This window comes from Scardinius erythrophthalmus (assembly GCF_964197995.2).
Source record: "Scardinius erythrophthalmus genome assembly, chromosome: 16".
In the NCBI taxonomy this organism is placed as follows: domain Eukaryota; kingdom Metazoa; phylum Chordata; class Actinopteri; order Cypriniformes; family Leuciscidae; genus Scardinius; species Scardinius erythrophthalmus.
The window spans coordinates 22,955,625-22,974,941 of NC_138236.1; the positions used below are offsets into that span (position 1 = coordinate 22,955,625).

General features: G+C 37.4%; 1 protein-coding gene across 3 annotated transcripts in view; it reads left to right on the top strand.

The window, feature by feature from the left end:
- col14a1a (collagen, type XIV, alpha 1a) overlaps positions 1–19,317 on the top strand; it is a 128,783-nt gene that overhangs the window by 107,883 nt on the left and 1,583 nt on the right. For 2 of the 3 annotated variants that reach the window (XM_081388123.1, XM_081388124.1), the window contains exons 40-47: positions 2,418–2,471; positions 7,468–7,521; positions 7,690–7,761; positions 10,843–10,878; positions 12,425–12,491; positions 14,505–14,693; positions 16,206–16,283; positions 16,834–17,576. In XM_081388123.1, coding sequence (XP_081244249.1) covers positions 2,418–2,471; positions 7,468–7,521; positions 7,690–7,761; positions 10,843–10,878; positions 12,425–12,491; positions 14,505–14,693; positions 16,206–16,283; positions 16,834–17,132 — 849 coding nt within the window. In that variant the 3' untranslated portion in view covers positions 17,133–17,576. Of the gene's footprint in view, positions 1–2,417; positions 2,472–7,467; positions 7,522–7,689; positions 7,762–10,842; positions 10,879–12,424; positions 12,492–14,504; positions 14,694–16,205; positions 16,284–16,833; positions 17,577–19,317 lie in introns of those variants that run through there. The other variant, XM_081388125.1, reaches the window with a different exon arrangement.

A 19,317-nucleotide genomic window follows, 5' to 3' on the forward strand; every position in this document is an offset into this window, starting at 1 on the left:
TACGTCAATTTCCGTCAATGGCTGGGAAAGAGTTAATCAACAATTCAGTTGGGTTAATTTTAAAGGTGTATCCCCTGATTCCCTGCAACTTCATGAATTTTGTTTGTTTTGCAATATTATTATTATAGTATTGGTTTCTTGTTGATTGTCCCAAAATGTAAAGCTGTTCCATGTGGCTTTAACTGGGAAACATTTGTGCAAACATCAAATGGGACTTGAAGAGGTTTCATTTATAATTTACATTACTGTTCAAAAGTTTGGCATGCATGAATTTTATCAAATGTGACAGTAAAGACATTTTTAATGTTATAACATGTTTCAAACAATTGGTTCTTTTGGAGCTATTTATCAAAGAATCCTGATTTTTTTATTATTTTTTTATCAGTTTCCACAAAAATATTTTACAACACAACTGATTGAAAATTTCTTGAGCATCAAATCAGCATATTAGAATGATTTCTGACACTGAAGACTGTAATAATGATGCTGAAAATATTTAACGGTATTATTGTGTAATATTTCACAGTATTTTACTGTATTTTTTTATCAAATAAATTCAGAAATGCAGCCTTGGTGAATATAAGAAACTTCTTTTAAAAACATTATAAAATCCTACTGACGAATTTTTAAAAGGTAGTGTACATTGTAGAACCAAACTAGGGTTGAATTTTTCATTAAGAGTGATAGTTTTCAAAAACGAGTACATGAATACTCGGGGGTGTGTGGGGGGCAGGCATGTCCATCATTGAGATAATGAAAATATTTTAATTAAAAAATAACTTGAGTACTCGTGCATATCCCCAACCCAAACCCAGACAAGCAACTCTATCTACTCATTCCAATTCACCACACGCTGCCTAATCATACGTGTTTGACAACTGTCAATTGACAATCTAATTTTAGGGAGAGTCTAAAATGCCTAAACTCAAAAGACAGGCAGGATAGAATTCATATCTTTGCCTCAAGCAGATGTTTTAGACTTTTATGCTTCCAAAGCCTCTTTCAGAAGCTTGTTAAAATTCTCCATCTCCTGCGACAAGTGCTGGTGTTTAGTTTTCTTCTGAAAGTGTCACCAAAAGGCTTCTAAAACATTCACAGTGACAGTTCCATTTGTTGAGGAATGACTGTTTGATGTTAAGCCAATGACAACCACTCAAGAAAAATCCCCTGGAGTTCTCGAGTCTATAGGGTGATGAAAAGAACATCTTGGCCTTTCCAGTGGTCAAAGTACAAATACACTCTTGGCTTGAGATGGATATCCTCCTTTAAGCAGAGGGACCATCCACACCCTCGCTTCCATTAGCACCAGGTATTGAGTTCTTTCAGAGTTATGTTGGCAGTGACGAGGAAGTGGTCTTTGCCGTACTGCAGAAGAGACGCTGCGTTCTCACTCAGGGCTAATCTATCCTGTCAGCCTGTGAATTATATTTATTGGCTGCTGGTTTCCAGTCCTCCATATCATGCGCCGCATCTTCTCCTCAGTCTGTCTCTGCCGCTGGCACTGAGAGCCCAGTATAAAATACTGTTAGGAATGCCCTCACACACAGTTTCAGAATTACGAGTCCACTCGTGATAAACCGAAGCCCATTTTAGCCTTTGCGACAGTGAGTGTGTGGTGCTGATATATGGGGTGGGTGTTGAGTTGAATGTCTTGAATTTGTAATATTGTAGCTGAAGCGATGAAATATTGTATCATTATGAAGAGGAAGGCTGTGAGACGAACAGGCTTTTTCAGTTCATACTCTGTATGAGCTGAGCAGCTGGGGATTGTGGGATTGTTAAAAAAGTGAAGCAGAGTGAAGCAGAGAAACGCTCAACTAGATTGAAAATGCTTATCTGTGTTAGATGGAAGCAGTGACGTCTGAGGTAGACATTTCAAACTGTGTCATAATGCGGATTTGGTGATTTAAATGATAGTTCACCCTCATGTCATTCCAAACCTGTATGACTTTATTTCATCTGTGGACCACAAAAGAAGGTATTTTGAAGAATATTTCCTCATGTTTTATTCTTTCATGTTTTTGTCTGTACAATTAATGTCAATGGGGTCCAAAACAACGCTGGACCTCATTGATTTTAGACAAACATTTTTTCAAAATATCTTCTATTGTGTTCCACAAGAGCCCACAGTCTTTTGGTTACCAACTCAGATCTTCAAGGACAGTTTATGTTATTTTTATAAGATATCCTAGCAGAGCAGCTCTTCAAATCACAATGACTCAGACCACACAAACTGTCCTCACTTTCGATTACCTCCTCAACTCTGAGATTGAGCACTTAGATAATGTCAATACTGTAGCCGGTGAGAATGGAAGACATTCTGCGTATGGTGACGGCCACGTGAAACAACAGGGCCAAACATTTTGTGAACATCTATTTCCGTCATTGATTAAGATGTCTTGTTTGTTTACTTTAAGGGTGTACCAGGTGCCAGTGGAGGACCAGGCCGAGATGGACCTCCAGGACCAAGAGTAAGCACTTTTGTAACTTCTTTCAAACTATACTGTTTGATGTTGACATTTATTTTTTGTACAATTACAAATGATTTTGTGTGATATTCCAGCCTTGTCTCATTGCTAATACGTAGTTAATTAATGTGTAGCATTTACAGGTACAGAACATATATTTTTGTTTTTGCAAAAATGTCCAAATGATGATGTGTTGCAGTCACATCCTCTCTAACGGCCGGTATTTAATGGTTTTGTATGAGCAGAATTTAAGCTATTAATGGCTGACTCATTTCTCATTCATACGCACATCACCCAAAACACAGAGCAAGCGAGAGCCAATGAGCAATCTGTGATACCACTGCTGTAAAAAGTGTCATAAAGCTTCTTGAAGCGGCAATTTTTACATTTGACTTTTGAAATTTGAAATTTGACTTTTACCGTCGCTGCTGAGAATAGAGATGAAGATCACTGAATAAAGGCTTGAATTTGGGTCTGTTCCTCACAATCACAAGACGCAATGAAATATTTTAAGAAATGATGCCACAAGCACGTTTTTCCAGTGAGCCTGGGTTGTGCATGTAAGTGATACTTTAAACTTCAATTGCTCCACTAAAATTACTACGGAATTTAAATCAAATTTGCGTTAATGCATTCATTTTTAGAGCACTATTTGGTTGAACAATTACAGTTTTTCTCAGTCGCTTTGGTCCATTTCTCACATCACTATTTACATTTGCACAACAGTTAATGCAGTTCTCAAAACAATTAGTACAAACTGCAAAACCTAGTTGATAACCTGCAAAAGTGCGTCACTTGCTCAAAATGGATAGCTCATTCCTCAAAAGCAAGTATTTATGTCAATGAAAGTGTCAGTGTAATCAAGATGAAAAGTCCTGACACCATTGTTTATGAACAAGATAGTCAAATGGCTTCGTCATGTTTTCATTATGACAGTTTACTCTGTAAATGTTTTCCAAATGCTCAAGACAGCACTATATACTATTTGCACAGCCATTTGAAAAATACAGTAAAATTACACATTACTGTATTTAGTGAGGTAACTGAGTACAAGACACTGAATATGTATGTTTCACATTTTTACTGCATAAGCTCTTTGCAGTTCTAATTTGTTCACAGCATTGTGCAAAAGAAAAAATACACCCTTATTTATAACAAACATAAACACCCTTTGGGTAGAGCTGTGCTCAACTGTAAACAATATTGCAGTACATATTGGAACTGAACATACAACATACAATCATTCATGCACATCCAGACGTTCCTCATCAGTGAAAGCTGAGATTCACCTGAGAGAAATTGTTCAATTTAGGAGACATTTTCAAAAAAAAAAGATTTAAAAAAATGTGTAAAAATTGCTTGACAGATTTTGACAACTAGTTCAACATTTTTGTATGTAATGACTCAAGCAATGAAATGAGGACTATTAGTTTTATATGGAATGACTATTCAGCATTCACAAGTATAGTTAATTTTGACTGACATGACATAAGCAAATGATAATGTTATAAAACAGCAGAGAGTTGTATGAAAGCAATTGATGCATGTCCAAAAGCATTTGCAATTTGTTGAAGGAATGAGAAACTGCTACTATGATGTGCACAAATGACTAAATGTTGTGGAGGTTGAACTAACTGTTGTGCAAATGTAAATAGTGATGTGAGAAATGCACCAAAGCGACTGAGAAAAACTGTAATGCATGATTAACTCTTTAATGCACAAGTAATACAAATGTTAACTTTGATGGACCAAGTGATATTAAGTAAACACACTTTTCAGCCCTGCCGTGTAATGAAGCTTCTGTGTCTGAGCAGATCTGATTACGCTGAAAGAGCCCTGGCTCACAGATTCAATTTAAAGGACTAGTCAATAACACCACAACCTGAACTAATCAGATCTGTCCCGCTAGACTGTCATAATAAACGCTGAACGTGTTTGTTTTCATTATTGATTTTGTACCTCGCCTCTAAACCAAATGAAGCAACTTGTGAACAGAGCCTTATTTGACATTACGGAATCACACCTGTGATTCTCAGATTCTTGAGGTGATTTTGGTCTGAGCTCACGTGTAACACGTGAAATATAATTGCATCCTCTGAGTCTGGCTGTTTTGAGCTGCATGTGTCGTCACAGATAAAGTGGTGTTTAAACTTTAATATGGCCATTTTTAGAAGAAATGAATAGTAGTCTATACAGATTAAACGCCACTGGAGACTTGACAAAAAGAACACTAGACTCATTCTGTGAACTGTAATGAAAAATATGCATGAGGTGGTTATTCGATTACCATTCCCAAAGCTGTGTAGTGTAATTAAATGTTAATGTCTTGGTGAGACAGCGCAAGTTCGTCATCTCTGTTTTGTAATGAGCAGCATGAGTGAAAATGTTTGAATAAATCTGTCAGTTTGCTTTGGAAAAGAAAAACAAGCAGCTCAAATGGAGGTGTTCAGACCACACTGCTGCTTACTGAGCTGATTTAAAGCAGTTTGAGGGATAAATCTGCTGTGGTTTCATTCACGGTAACTCACTATGACAGTTTAACAAAGAAAGCAGATGTTTGGCTTTGAACTTATGATAATCTCTAAAAAGAACATTTGTAAAGAATATTATTATTGTTCCAAGGTTAACTAATGAGTTATTAGTTAGAACTTATCTGGAAGTGGCACACAATGAAGTACTGAATAAATTATTTGAAACTTCTGGGATTTTCACCTACAAATGGACTTCATGGAGACACTAGAACAACTGTACAATGCATGGTACAAAAAGATGAACTTTCTAGTTTGAAATCAGGTTGTGTGTGTGTGTTCTGGCTAGGCAATATATTGAATATTCACAATACAGTTGTAATGATTTTTTTTGCTGGCAATATAAAATGAAGCAACATTGTGACTATCACTCAAATGTTTCAATTACATCTCTGATATATATGCAGAAAAAAGAGTTTGAGTTAATAAGTTTGATTAATTTCTGAGAATCTAATTAAAGTCTATACTGGAGAATATAGATGAAAACGATTACATTTTTTATTGTGTTCATTTGGCGAAAAACTGTTGAATACATGCCTTGATTATTTTTAACTAGATTTGTTTCTTTTTCATCTTATCTAAATTAAAATATTTGTTGAATACAGAATCGTACACACACACACACACACACACACACACACACACACACACACACACACACACACACACACACACACACACACACACACACACACACACAATATCCAAATTTGCAATGTTAAAAAAGTAAAGTAAACTCTGCTCTTTTGAAATATATTCATCAAAGAGTCCTGACAAAAAAAAATGTTTCATGGTTTCCACAAAAATATTATATTAAGCAGCTGTTTTGAACATTGATGGCAATAAGAAATAGATAGATAGATAGATAGATAGATAGACAGACAGACAGACAGACAGACAGACAGACAGACAGACAGACAGACAGACAGACAGACAGACAGACAGACAGATAGATAGATAGATAGATAGATAGATAGATAGATAGATAGATAGATAGATAGATAGATAGATAGATAGATAGATAGATAGATAGATAGATAGATAGATAGATAGATAGATTAGATATATAGATAGACAGATAGACAGATAGATAGATAGACAGACAGACAGACAGACAGACAGATAGACAGATAGACAGATAGATAGATAGATAGATAGATAGATAGATAGATAGATAGATAGATAGATAGATAGATAGAGTGACCTCCAGCACTCATATGGGACTGCTGCTTCAGGGCCATAGCTGGGGAAGAATCATCACCACCTTTCGCCCGCTAATGACGGCACTGTGTTGCGTGCACCAGAACTGTTCTGAGGCTTTACACATAGTGTGGTTCTCCAAAAGTATGCTACACTTGAGGCATATTAAATGTTACATTGTTTTCCCTTCCCTCCACTGGACTGTTTCCCAAAAGAGCCTGATATTTAGGGCAATGAAGCATGTTGAGTGGAAGAACTCTTAAGACTCAGTTGGATCACTGGCTTTAAAAAGAACAGCCAGAACCGTATTATATAATTTGTGCTGACAGATCTGACATTAAGTTGTTGTTGTGGAGTCTCTATCCCCTACTGAGGTACTTTAGGTGCATCCCAGCATTCTACATTAAAACAGTAGTGCAATGGATCTTCAAGAGGAGTTTGTTCTACTCCTTCATTTCCACCTGTTCTATTACTTTGCTGTTAGTGTTTGTGGATCTGGTCTTTTGCATTGGAATCGCTTGCTGTTGAACTGTTGCAAAAAAGGGTTCATGCTGTGAATGTATAGGTCAGCCAGAGTTGAACACATGCTGTTCATTTAGTGAGTCACTGATGGATTCAGTGAGTTTTGGCTGATTCAAACTGATTCAACTTGTGAGTTTGAGAGTCATTTGCTTGTGAATCAAAAGCTCGAAGGAAACAAAACAACAAAATAAGCTATTTTGTGTTTACATTTAGCCACCTTAATTAAAACTTTGTTCCATTGTAAACTGGGCAAATATATTATAAAGTATAGAAGGTAGACCTGCAGACCGACAGGTACCAGTTACTGTTCAACAGCAGGCTATAATGTTTTAGCGTTTTTGTTGTTGTTGTTGTTGTTGTTTGTTTTTTTGCTGCTTTTAAATTGTTTTTCTGTATCAGGATGCGATAAAGCATTGTTTTTGACCAGTGAGCCACATTTTTTAGCCCCACGTGTTTTTTAAAGGCATTTCAAAGTTGTTAAATTTTTAAAAATGTGTCCCGAGATCATGTGCTGTTTTTCATTCCACTCCACTGCACTACATCTTGTGTTTTTAAAAGCGAAAAAAAAAGTTAAGTTCTTTCCTTTAGTAAATCTTTCCTTTAGATTTCCTTAAGAAGAATTGGGACCTCCAGGTTTTACTGTTAATAATCTATGCTAAAAGAAGATGCTGTGCTGTATTTATATTGATTTTCTACATATTTGTATTTTAAACATAACATAGTGATTATCAGAAATTCTTTCTTTTTAGGGTCTACTGGGTAAAGATGGACCCCAGGGACGACAGGGCCCTCCAGGCCCAATGGTATGTAACATGATTGGCTTTTGGAATTGGATTTGAAAACTACAAGTATGTGTATTGGGGTTGGAACTAAACTCTGCAGGACTGTGGCCACCAGGACTTTTGCACAGCTGCACTAGACTCTTTAAGTCTTTCTCATTAACTTTTTGTCCTCTCAATATCTCATTTTAGGGTAGCCCTGGTGCTCCTGGGGTTCCAGGATCAAGTGGACCACCAGGACAAATTGGTGATCAGGGGCAACCTGTGAGTATTGCATTAAAGTCATGTTGAACAAACTGAACTCAGAATGCTGTAGACTGCTGGTCATGTCTTCAGGTTTCTTCAGCTTACTGATATTATTCAGCTCAGTTCTATAAATGTGGTTTTGTGGAGTTTAGTAGAAGGAACATTGAATTCTGGCAGACTGTCCTGCCACTGAGTCATTATCTTGAGTCAGATTCCAACATTATTCTCACTGAGGTACCAGACCACCAGACCAAAGATGAAAAGGAAGGGAAAAAAACAAACAATATATGTTAACATGAAGTCAAGCAAACTGGTTCTTTGGTATCCCATGCAACTGATATTAAATATACTTGCTAAAAAAGACCAGCATAATTGGTGACCAGCATGTTTTGGTGTTGGCTTGCTGGTGTTCTCATTAGGCGTAACCAGAAAGCCTTATTTGGCAGGGCTCAACAATAAGGATGGCCAGCTGGTCCGGGGCCAGCGCAAGGCAGTTCAGGCCACTTGACAGAGCTTTCACCATGTCTGTGTTGCCTCCTTACATTCGGTCTTACATTTGTTGATTTTCCACATCCCAAATTTTCTGTGCTGCAAGTCAGAATGTCAGTAATGTTTTTTATCGTATTCCATTATTTTATAGCTATATATTTTCCAGCTTGTTCGTGTTTTCTTTTTATATATAAAAAGTTAAAAAAAATATCTAAATGTGTATATTTCGATTATGACAACTCAGAATAGTTTCAGCACATTGATGGTATTATGTATTTGGTCTTGGCGGACTAGAATGGAAGTATGGGCTTGCTACTGCTATTAGATACACAAATACGCTGCTGTGAGCATGTATACTGCTGCTGCATTAATAGACATACAAATATCCCATAGCACATTTAGACAGGTGGAGTTGGGGGAGGTGGAGGGTTTCAGTAGCCTGGGAAAACCCAGACAACTTCCAGCAAATTTAGATTTGCTCTGCAAGTAGTCTGGCAAAGAGCTCATTCAAGCCCATTTCTAATCCGTCGAAATCGCAGCACCAATCAGAAACGTTGGGGCGGGCTTTACACGATGACGATCGCTCTGATTGGTTTTAGGTCTATCCAATTGCGCCCAGAGGCATTTGAGCGGCGTCCGTTGGTGAAGCGCACCAACTTTGAAATGCATTATTATATACAAATTGCAAACACATGAGGACAGTCTCCATGAAAGACCCACTGGCAGATGAACGTGCTACTACATTTCTCTCCGAAACGGTAGGAAATTAAATTAGATTTAATAGAGGATTTTAACTGTGACAAGATGATTGACAGGGCAGTTTATGTGACAGGATGCACGCGACAGATCCATCCGATTAAGATGACGAAGTAGTATGTCCCAAAGCTTGCCTACTTTTTTGCTACACATTCAAAAGTAAATACCTTTTCTTCACAAAAAGAATACATACTTTTATGGCGTAGTGTAACTTAGGCGAATTGGGACGCAGCATATGGCTTTACACGATGACGATCGCTCTGATTGGTTTGAGGTCTATCCGTATCCAATTGCGCCCAGAGGCATTTGAGCGACGTCCGTTGGTGACGCCCCTTTGGAAATGAGTTATTAATGAAGCTTTGCCAGAACATAACTCAGTTACTACTGAGAATGGTCTGGTTTTAACCAGGCTAGGGTTTCAAAGGAAACCAGGAAATCTAAGCAGCTCACAGCGAACACTGGTTTCTACACTGGTTTTTGCAACAAATATAAAAATACATGGCTAAAAGCAAAAAAAAAAATATTAGTGTTTTCTGGTGTGGACAGTAGAAATGTTAGCAGGACCAGGAGAAAAATCCTTACTGTTGAGCTCTGCCTTGGTGAACCATATGTGCCAGAAAGACATGCTGGTTTTCCAAACAAGATTTCTTGGTGAACAGAATGATTATGATGGTCCTCCATCTGGAGTAGGGGTGTCAAATTCCACTCATGTAGGACCAATGGGTTTAGCTTCAACCTGCCCTAAGTTTTTAGTAATCATATCAAATATTGATTAGCTAAATTTTACAGGATAGTGGCCCTCCAGGGGTAGGATTGGACACCCTTGAGTCAGAGTAACACCAAAACCTGCTCTAACCAGCATGAACTAGCCTGATCATTTCAGCAGGGGGAATTTTCCTTTTAAAAAGACCATAGGTTTAAAAGCTAGCAATTGATCTACAGTATTTATTATGATTTAAGTCATTTATGAATTCTGGAGCGCACAGCTCCACATGAGATACAGACTGGTAGAGTTTGGGCTGTGAAGGGCTTATTGAAAAATGTACACCATATACAGTCTGACCGGTTAGAGAGAGAGAGGGGACCTAAAAAACCTCAGGTATTGTTTACACAGAGCCTCTGACTGAAATGTCTTTTTCTCATTTGTATGTTAGAAGCACATGAGGGAGTGACACCTGTATTAATGTTGGAGCTCTTTTACCTTGCATTTGTTCTCATAGATTTGTAAAGTAGAACCATATGCTTCACGGCAGTCTTGAGGAACATCTGCAGAGGTCGAATGCAGCGTGGCCTCTCAACACTGATTTGAAACCTGTACGTCTTTCCCTTTATAAGCCCTGGATGAGAGATTGTCATGAAGATGACAGGTTTATGACTGTAACCCAGTTTTATAGTAGAGCAGGGCTTAGTTAATTCTACTACAATAGAGATATAGCGCCATAACATCTTGCTCTGATGTGTGAAATTACATGAAGTACTTTAAATAAACTATGATCATATTCTCACACATTCTGGCACAAATGTAACATATACTCATGGTGAGTGTCTATGCACCCCAGAGCCTCCAGTGAGGGTTACATCTCATTTTTACGCAGATGTTATGATATCAGAATTGTTTAGCAGCCACGGCGCTCTGGCCACGAATCCTGGTCTGTTTTCCAACACATTAGGTCAGCAATGCATCCATTTTATGCCTTTGGCTCCGTGATCAATTTGGTCCGCTCTCACATTCAAATCTCCCTCTCCAAACAGTCATTAATGTCTTTGTGTTTCTTCTGTCGTTTTCTTCTCCGATCGGTGACTCGCCAAGAATTCAGAAATGTTTGTCTTCACTCTCGTCTTCTCTTTTTGCAGGGAACTCCCGGCACCAAAGGCGAGCGAGGAGAGAGAGTGAGTCTCCTAAACTGTCTGCATCTAAACTGTCATGGAGTTTAGATTGGGGTGGTGGCACGTGACACTCATAATGGTGTTTTATCAGAAGCAGGATTAAGCAGCTTGCTGACAGGCCTCTTGATAAAAATCACAGCAGCAGTGTTGAATTATAGCTTCTTTTATTCACACTCTCTCTATATACATGGGGTTTTTAATTTAGCCGCTGCGGGAGCATTAAGTGTAATACTGGTGCAGCTTAAGTTGTCTATCAAGCTTCACAGTAAGACTAGGGCCAGAGCTTTCACACAACAATGTATTTGTGTTTTTATTCTGATTTCTTCACTGCTGCGGCACCGTCCACCACACAAAGGGTGTGTGAAGAGTGTTAAATTGGTTGAATTAAACACCCACGTTGTACAGGCTTTTAGCCTCCCTGTAAAGCAGCTAAAGCAAATTTGTGTGTTGTTGGGTTTTTTTGTCACAGCAGTTTGTGGTCTTAATCCAGGCTGAATGCTTGTTTTTTAGGTGTTAATGCTGATGCTAGTGGGTTGGAAAATTCATTAGCACACAGAAGAGTATGGTCAAAATAGTTTTATTTAAAAAATATATTCGTAGTTCGGCATGCAACAACATGGTTGCCCATTCTAATCATTGCATCAGTAATCTGTTTAAAATAATACTCTTTAATATCAAATATGTATGTACTAATATACAATTCTAAGTTTGCGACTACTAGTTCTTCCTCTGCTTTCATTGTTCACTTTTTTTTTCTGGCAGACTGATAGAAATTGACTCTCACAATTTGTGAAGCAGAAAAAAAAATCAGGCAAATCAGAAAGGAACTGTTGATTGTCTCTAGCTTTTGCATTTGTTTTGCAATTTACATTAGGTTAATATCATGCTGAGGCTGATATAAGCCATGTTTTGTCTGCCTGTTTAGTTTTTTTTTAGAAGTACAGCAACTAAATCATAATTATAAGAGAGAGCAATAGGAGTAATCAATTTTTTGTTGTTTATTAAGCCCATATCCGTATATAAATGATGCCAAATTATAATTTCTTATTTCTGGATTTTGTTTTTGTTTTTAACATAAACATTGCTTACGAAATAATTTTCAATAAAACATTCATTGATCTGGCTTAGAAATAGGCCAATGAAAAAAGTATCCACTTGTATTCATCTGCCACTAATCTGAATGACCTATTGAAGATGAAGAAACACATTCTTTTGGTGTCGTTCTAAATCACAGAAACACTCTGAATCCAATCAAAATTCACCACCCTAAAGCTCATCCTCAGGAAACTGTCCAGACTTTAAGAGCAAACAGCCTTTTTATTGATTGTCTGAGTTTTTGCAGCTCTCTTTTTTTGCAGCCAGCATAAAGAAAACTGTAAAATCAGGCAAATCAGACTCTTTGCATATGTTCTTTGTTGTAGCTTTCCTAGTATGTGATGTTCGTACTCTTGCCAATTGGTTAAAATGATTATAACATTTAACCTAAATGACAGAAATTCTGTGACACTTGGATGCCCCTGTGTTAATCCCATGTTGTTTCTTTCTGAAGGGTGACATACAGTCTCAGGCCGCAGTCCGTGCCATAGCGCGACAAGTTTGTGAACAGCTAATTCAGAGTGAGTTGAAAATGTGTATATTTTTGCTTGCTTGTTCCTTGTTTACATATCCTACACTATTGTTTTTGAAAGAAATTATTACTTTTAGTCAGGAGTGCATTATATAAATCAAGTCACAGTTAAGACTTTTATATTGATCCAAAAGATTTTCATTTCAAATAAATGCTGTTCTTTTAAACTTTCTATTTATCAAAAATTGTGCAAAAATGTATCACAGTTTCCACAAAAATATTAAAGGTATGTAATATTAAAGGTACATTATGTAATATTGAGAGCTAGCAGTTGAAATTGGTACTTAAGTCTAAAATTGGAGAAATGCTCAAGCGGGTTGCCAGATTAAGGACACACAACAGGAACGAGCACAATTGATAATAGAAAGCATCAAGCCTTACACTGTAAGTCGATGAGTTGATTTATCTGCGTTTTAATATGCCTAATAGGCTTTTTAGGTTGCGTAGAATCTGCAATCTCTGACCCAGTTCATCTGCTGGCTTCCATGGCTGCAATACGCAGGTTTTTTTTGGTAACTGGCAACCCAGGGTGTCAAAATACTATTGGGTAAATTGGCAGTGGGCGGGATCACACAAACCAAAACAAAAACAGACATTCCGACACGGTAACTGTGTAGCATTGTGTTTCGGAGAAAGAAGTATGTGAACTTAGCATGTTTCCTAAATATCTGCAAACAAATTATGGTATTTTTATGCTTTAGTACAGTCAAAAAAAATTACATTTCAATATGTATAATAATAAATGTCTCTTTTGAACCAAATCAACATTTTAGAATGATTTCTGAAGAATCATGTGGCATTGAATTAATTTCAGCTTTGCCATCACATGAATTAAAGTGACCCTATTATGCTATTTTAAAGTTTCCTAATATTGTTTTGGAGTCTCCTACAACAGGTTTACATGCATCAAAGGTCAAAAAACTGTTTCATTTCCTCATAATATACGAGGATGTTTCTCATAATAGGATGTTTCTCAGTGATACACTACTCAGTTTGAGGTACATTATATGAGATGTTGCAACTGTATTCCTCACCATCAGCATTAACAAGTGCATGTCCATCAACAAACCGATTATTTTACTTGTATTAATTTATTTACAGAGTATTTTTCTAATATATTGCGGTGAACACGTGGAAACTGTATCAATAACAGTGCATTTATGCAATGTATACATTAGCTGAGCTCTAGCGTGAATGACCGATGTAACATAAACGTTGGTAAAACAAATCTTGCTCCATGCTTAATCTTTCCTCAAAGTAGTGAGAACGACAGACAATCTGCATTAATAGACACAGTTATAGGTAATATTTGAAAAACGATTTGAAAAACGATTCATTTCATTGGATCAGAGTCGACGCTTACCTTTGAAAGACAATAACTTTATATATGGTGCACTTTCAGATTTAAAACTTTGCCAGGATGTTTTCATTCACTTAGAGCTATGTTACACACTACATGAAAGGTCGTTTTCAAAAATCCATAGTAGGGGCCCTTTAAGATTTTTAATTATATTAAAATAGAAAACAGTTATTTTAAATTTTGATATTTCACAATATTACATTTTGGTAACACTTTATTTTACAGTGTCCGTGTTACATATGTTACATGTACTTACCATAGTAATAACAGTAAATTAAGCATAATTACATGTAACTAACCCTAAAACAAACCCTAATCCTACCCTAACCCTATAGTAAGTACATGTAGTTAATTAATATTACTCAATACTTATTATATAATTACACTGTAACAATGACACCTTAAAATAAAGTGTAACCTACATTTTTTTTTCTGTATTTTGATTAAATAAATGCAGCCTTAGTGAGCAAAAGAAACTTCTTTCAAAAACATGCAAAAGTTTGAATGGTTGATACGATTTTTTTGTGTATGTGAACAATTATATTATCTAATGCTATTCATTTGCCAACCTCATGACTCAGAGGAAGTCATACTTCTGCTAATATTTTCTCACCTAATTACTTTTTCCTCTCTCCCCCTCAGGTCACTTGTCTCGCTACAACTCTATCCTGAACCAGATTCCCAGTCAGTCTGTTTCAGTACGGACAGTACAAGGCCCACCAGGTGAGGCTGGTCGGCCGGGGTCTCCGGGGCCACAGGGAGAGCAGGGTCCTCCTGGCAGACCAGGATTCCCTGGAGCCAGTGGGCAAAATGGTCGCCCAGGAGAGAGAGGTAAACACTTTTTTTTTTTTTTGCATTGATAGATACTGTGAACTGCTGATACAGTATGCATAGTAGTACGTGCATGGATTTGTAGGCATTAAATTGTGGGGTAAAAAGGCTGAAACAGAATTTTTGAAGATAAAATTGTGAAAAATAGTTTGTGAATCCTTGGAAATAATAGCACATTTTATATGTCAATGGGGTATTAGATGCATTAACAAAATTCACAGTTTATACATGATTACTTTAAAAAATCTAGTATGAAGAATGATTACTTATTGGTCCTCAAGAGAAATGTTGCCCCTGCAGCTTAAGGAAGCAGTGGCCTTGAAGCTATAATAATATTGACCAAATAGCATGACCCTCAGTGACCCTGTCCGTATCCGATTAAGTCTCATAAACTCCATTTCTCCTACACAACCTGTGATCATAAACAATATGTAAACTACTGTATTTTTATATGCGTAATGTTAGCAAGACAAAAACAACTACAGTTCTTCAAAGATACTACAAAACACAGTCTCTTTAGTATTTAACAATTGAATTGCCCTTAAGCAACCACAAGTCCTAAAAACTGCACTGACAAAAGAAAAACTATTGTTGTTTATTTAAAGTGCATTTTAAAATCGGTAAGGTTTGACCCAAACCAGAAATATATTTTGAGGAAAAAAATACTAAAAAATGTGGCTGTAATAAAGTTCCAAAGTGTGTGTGTGTGTATATTTATACTACCCCATTGAATAAGAATGTACACAATCTGCATTAAATCTACATGACCCCCCCTGCCAAAAGCAACTCTTTATCATGAGTGAGTGTCCACAGTGCTTCTCCTGTCCGCAATTAGGACAGCTCTGACACGGCCTGTGGTTTCAACATGATACATTTCACCATCATTATTGCTGCTTCTCTTCGATCTGCACACTCAAACATTCAGAGTCAGATATCAAACAGAAACATGCAGAGCATAGATATGATGCATTCAGGGCAAAACAGATCTCCTAATGAGGGATATTTGTCTGTTTATGTTAACATGGAACCTAATGAGGAATCCCATTCAGAGGTTCTCTTGTAGATTGTCAGTCTTGTTCAGAGGTGATGAAGATCAGATCACCCATGGGGCAAAATGCGGCTTACATTTAGAGTGTTCAGACCCTTAGAGAGAAAAAAAAAACATCAGTTTCAGGAGGTCTTGTTAGCAGTTCATTCATTTAAAGGTGTTTTTTTTTTTTGTGGCCACCTGTATTGCTGTTTTCATATCCAATGTCAACTTCTGATAGATAGATGGATGGATGGATGGATGGATGGATGGATGGATGGATGGATGGATGGATGGATGGATGGATGGATGGATTGATGACAGATAAAACTGTCAGAATGCGTTAATAACACCAGCCAGGTCTTTTATTTCTTTCCATATAGTATTCTAGGTGTATGGAATAGGTTAAATCACATGGACAGAGAAGGATACAGCTGCTTCAGATGGGTTTGCATGTTCTAACAGCTCTCTGTCTATTTGTTTAGGTCTCCCAGGAGAAAGGGGAGAGAAGGGCAATCCAGGGGTAGGGACACAAGGCCCTCGTGGTCCTCAAGGACCCCCAGGTAAGAGACTGTTCAAATGTTACATTTAAGTCAAAATCAATGACTTTGTCCTCAAGTAAGTTGTAAAAATTATTTACAGTTCAGATTAGAAAAAAGTAGAGCTCAGTACCTTCAGACTGCACAGACTACAGGAGTTTCCATTATCAAATGCCTTCTGTCAAAAAAAAAAAAAACACAAGCTTGCAAGCTTTTAATAACCTCTGCACACATGTTGATCTGCTTTTGGTTCCTTTGATTCCTGTCTAGAATATCAAGCAGATATTGAAACAATATTTGGGTCAGAGAGAAATGTTTTCATATTGATTTTAGCTGTATGGCCGGTCGGTAGGCTTTGAAAAAATGTCAGCGATGGCTCTCTGTTAATTGTGCTTTGATCAATACTCTTCACAAATTAGATTCATTGAAGCCCAATAGCTGTAACAACTAGTGACATCTGAGAAGGATGTGGACTGGCAAAAGCTAAAACTCGTATTTTGTGAGGAAGAAATCCAGACATCCTGGTGTGGTTTTATGAGGGAGATATTAATGCCCAATGTTTTATCCCATTCAGGCCCTCCTGGAGAAGGTCGGACAGGAAGTCAGGGCCCACCAGGGAGACCAGGGATTCAAGGCACCTCAGGACGTCCAGGTACCCCTGGTACCCCTGGTTCTGCTGGACCCCCCGGCTACTGCGATCAGAACTCCTGCCTCGGGTACAACGTTGGAGGTAATCCTCTCATTTTCTTCTTCTATCTCCCAAAAATTCCCTCTACCTGTCAAAGTTTCTCAATTTCATTCAAACCTTATTCTATCAGAATTACACCCAGTGGGTCTAATTCACTAATTGTGTTCAAGAGATCTTATGGGTGAAGAAAGGGTTCTCGGGTGAAATCTCCACCAGATTCACAATGGGCATATGCACAAATTTGTTCATATGTTGATGAATGCACATATCGAGCATATATTAGCATTATACAGGCCCACATGCACTGACACACCAATATAAAAAAATAGCTCCATACAATCTATAGACAGATAGATAGACAGACAGACAGACGATAGATCGATATATAGACTGACGGATTTGTTTAAATACAGATGTTTAGCTAACAATCCCATTAAGTTATGAAAACATTATTTCTGAATGTTCTCAAAATGCCCATTTTTTAAAATTATCGTTGTTATGTGAATTTCCACTATTTTACCATTTTGCAAGTATTAAGGGAACGCTATTTTTGATTGTTATTTGAACCATCTGAAAAAAAGTAGCAAGTAGTAATGTATAAAAAACAGACTAACGTCCAACTAAAATGTAAAAAAAAAAAAAAAAATGTATAAATAAATGTATAAATAACAGTTTTCATGCTAATATTTTGAAAACATTATTAAAGACCAGATAACTTTAAATGAACGTTCTGTTAATGTTACTGGAAGAATGTTTGTTCATAACTTTTGAGAGAACCTTGCTAGAACATTAAGTTCTTGGAATGTTCCCCGTTAGCTGGGTAGATAGACAGACAGACAGACATTTAGGTGTTATGCACAAATAGGTTCATATGCCCAGTTAGTGAATGAAACCCAATGAAATTTACATTTAGTTATCAAGGTAGCCTAGCCTAGAAATCTATACACACCCTAGCCAGGGCAGTCTAGCAACTCTCCATTGACTTTCGTGCTGGAAAAACCTAAATTGGGTCAGGCCAATCACGTCGTGTATAGAGAGGGCGGGGCGGGCTTGACATAATGACGACAGAGTTGATGGTTCCCTGCTACTTGAAAACAAAGAATGGCTGCTTCTGGCGAACAGTTTTTCGAATCAACTTTGGCCGCGACTCTGGAGGACTTGGAGTTAAGTTTTTCTTTGAGAAAAGAGCAAAGAACGGCACTTAAGTCATTCTTAAAAAAGGAAGATGTGTTCGTAGTTTTGCCGGCCAGATTCAAAAGTTGAATCTATCAACGCTCCGCTGTTGGGAAAACGCTCTGGTTGGTTGAAGCGCTGTCCTAATTGCGTGCAGAGGGAATTTGAAAGACAGCCGTTTATCCCGCCCTCGGATTGAGCCGTGTCTATGGTGAGTTGCCAGACCAAACATCTTGATGTAGGTCTGGCTTGCCAGGCTAAAGGTAGACTACATCTGAAAGTCAATTATAGAGTTAGCCTGGTAACATGGTCCCTGACTTAAGACTGTTTCAGGCTTCACTGATTATAATCACTAAAGAGAAAACTGACAAGAGGACATAACGCACTACTTCCATATTGTTATTCTCTGTGGTCTTTTGAAGTGCTTTGCAAGTTCTCGTTTGAGAGTGTATTTTTCATAACTGCCTATGAATGGCAAACCCATTGCTTTAAACAAGTTCGTGGTCTGACTCAGAGATTTTTGTCCTATTAAACGGGCCCTTCCCAAACAGTTATTCTACTAATAAATTTCTCATGGAGTCTAAATGCTATCAAAGTTTAAGAGCAAGCTGTGTGCTTACAAGATTTCAGTATTTCAGTAAGCCATTTTAATATGGGAATGGCTGGACGGAAATGGACAGCACTCTTCAAGTAATTGATTTATCAGAACCTAGCGAAGCTTTCTACTGAACGCCTCACAGATTATTGCAGTTTTGTATTATGAAAAAAATAAAAAAATAAATGAAAAGCTAATTTTCTCTGGGGTTTCTGCCATGTAAGGCCGTTAAATGACAGTGTAATATTCCACTCAATAGATGAAATAATACATCAACACTTTTAAGATCTATAAAGGTTATAGCTTTAAGCTTTCACAGTCAGCATAAAATCTTGCAACACAGCTTAATAGTATTGCAAATTGCTCTGTAACTTATTCGGCCCTCATTTTCTGGGATAATACTTCATTTCTAATGAGAGAATGTAAGTTTTATGTGTATTGAGCAGATTTTAATGCCTTATTGAGAATCCTTGACTCTCCTTCTGAAATGCCACTATGTAAAGATTACAGTATGAGTCTGGCTGTTGAGGTGTTGCTGAAAGCATCATGTGGGCTACAGTATATCAGGCTCACACTTACCGCAATGTCTCTCTCCTCTTTTT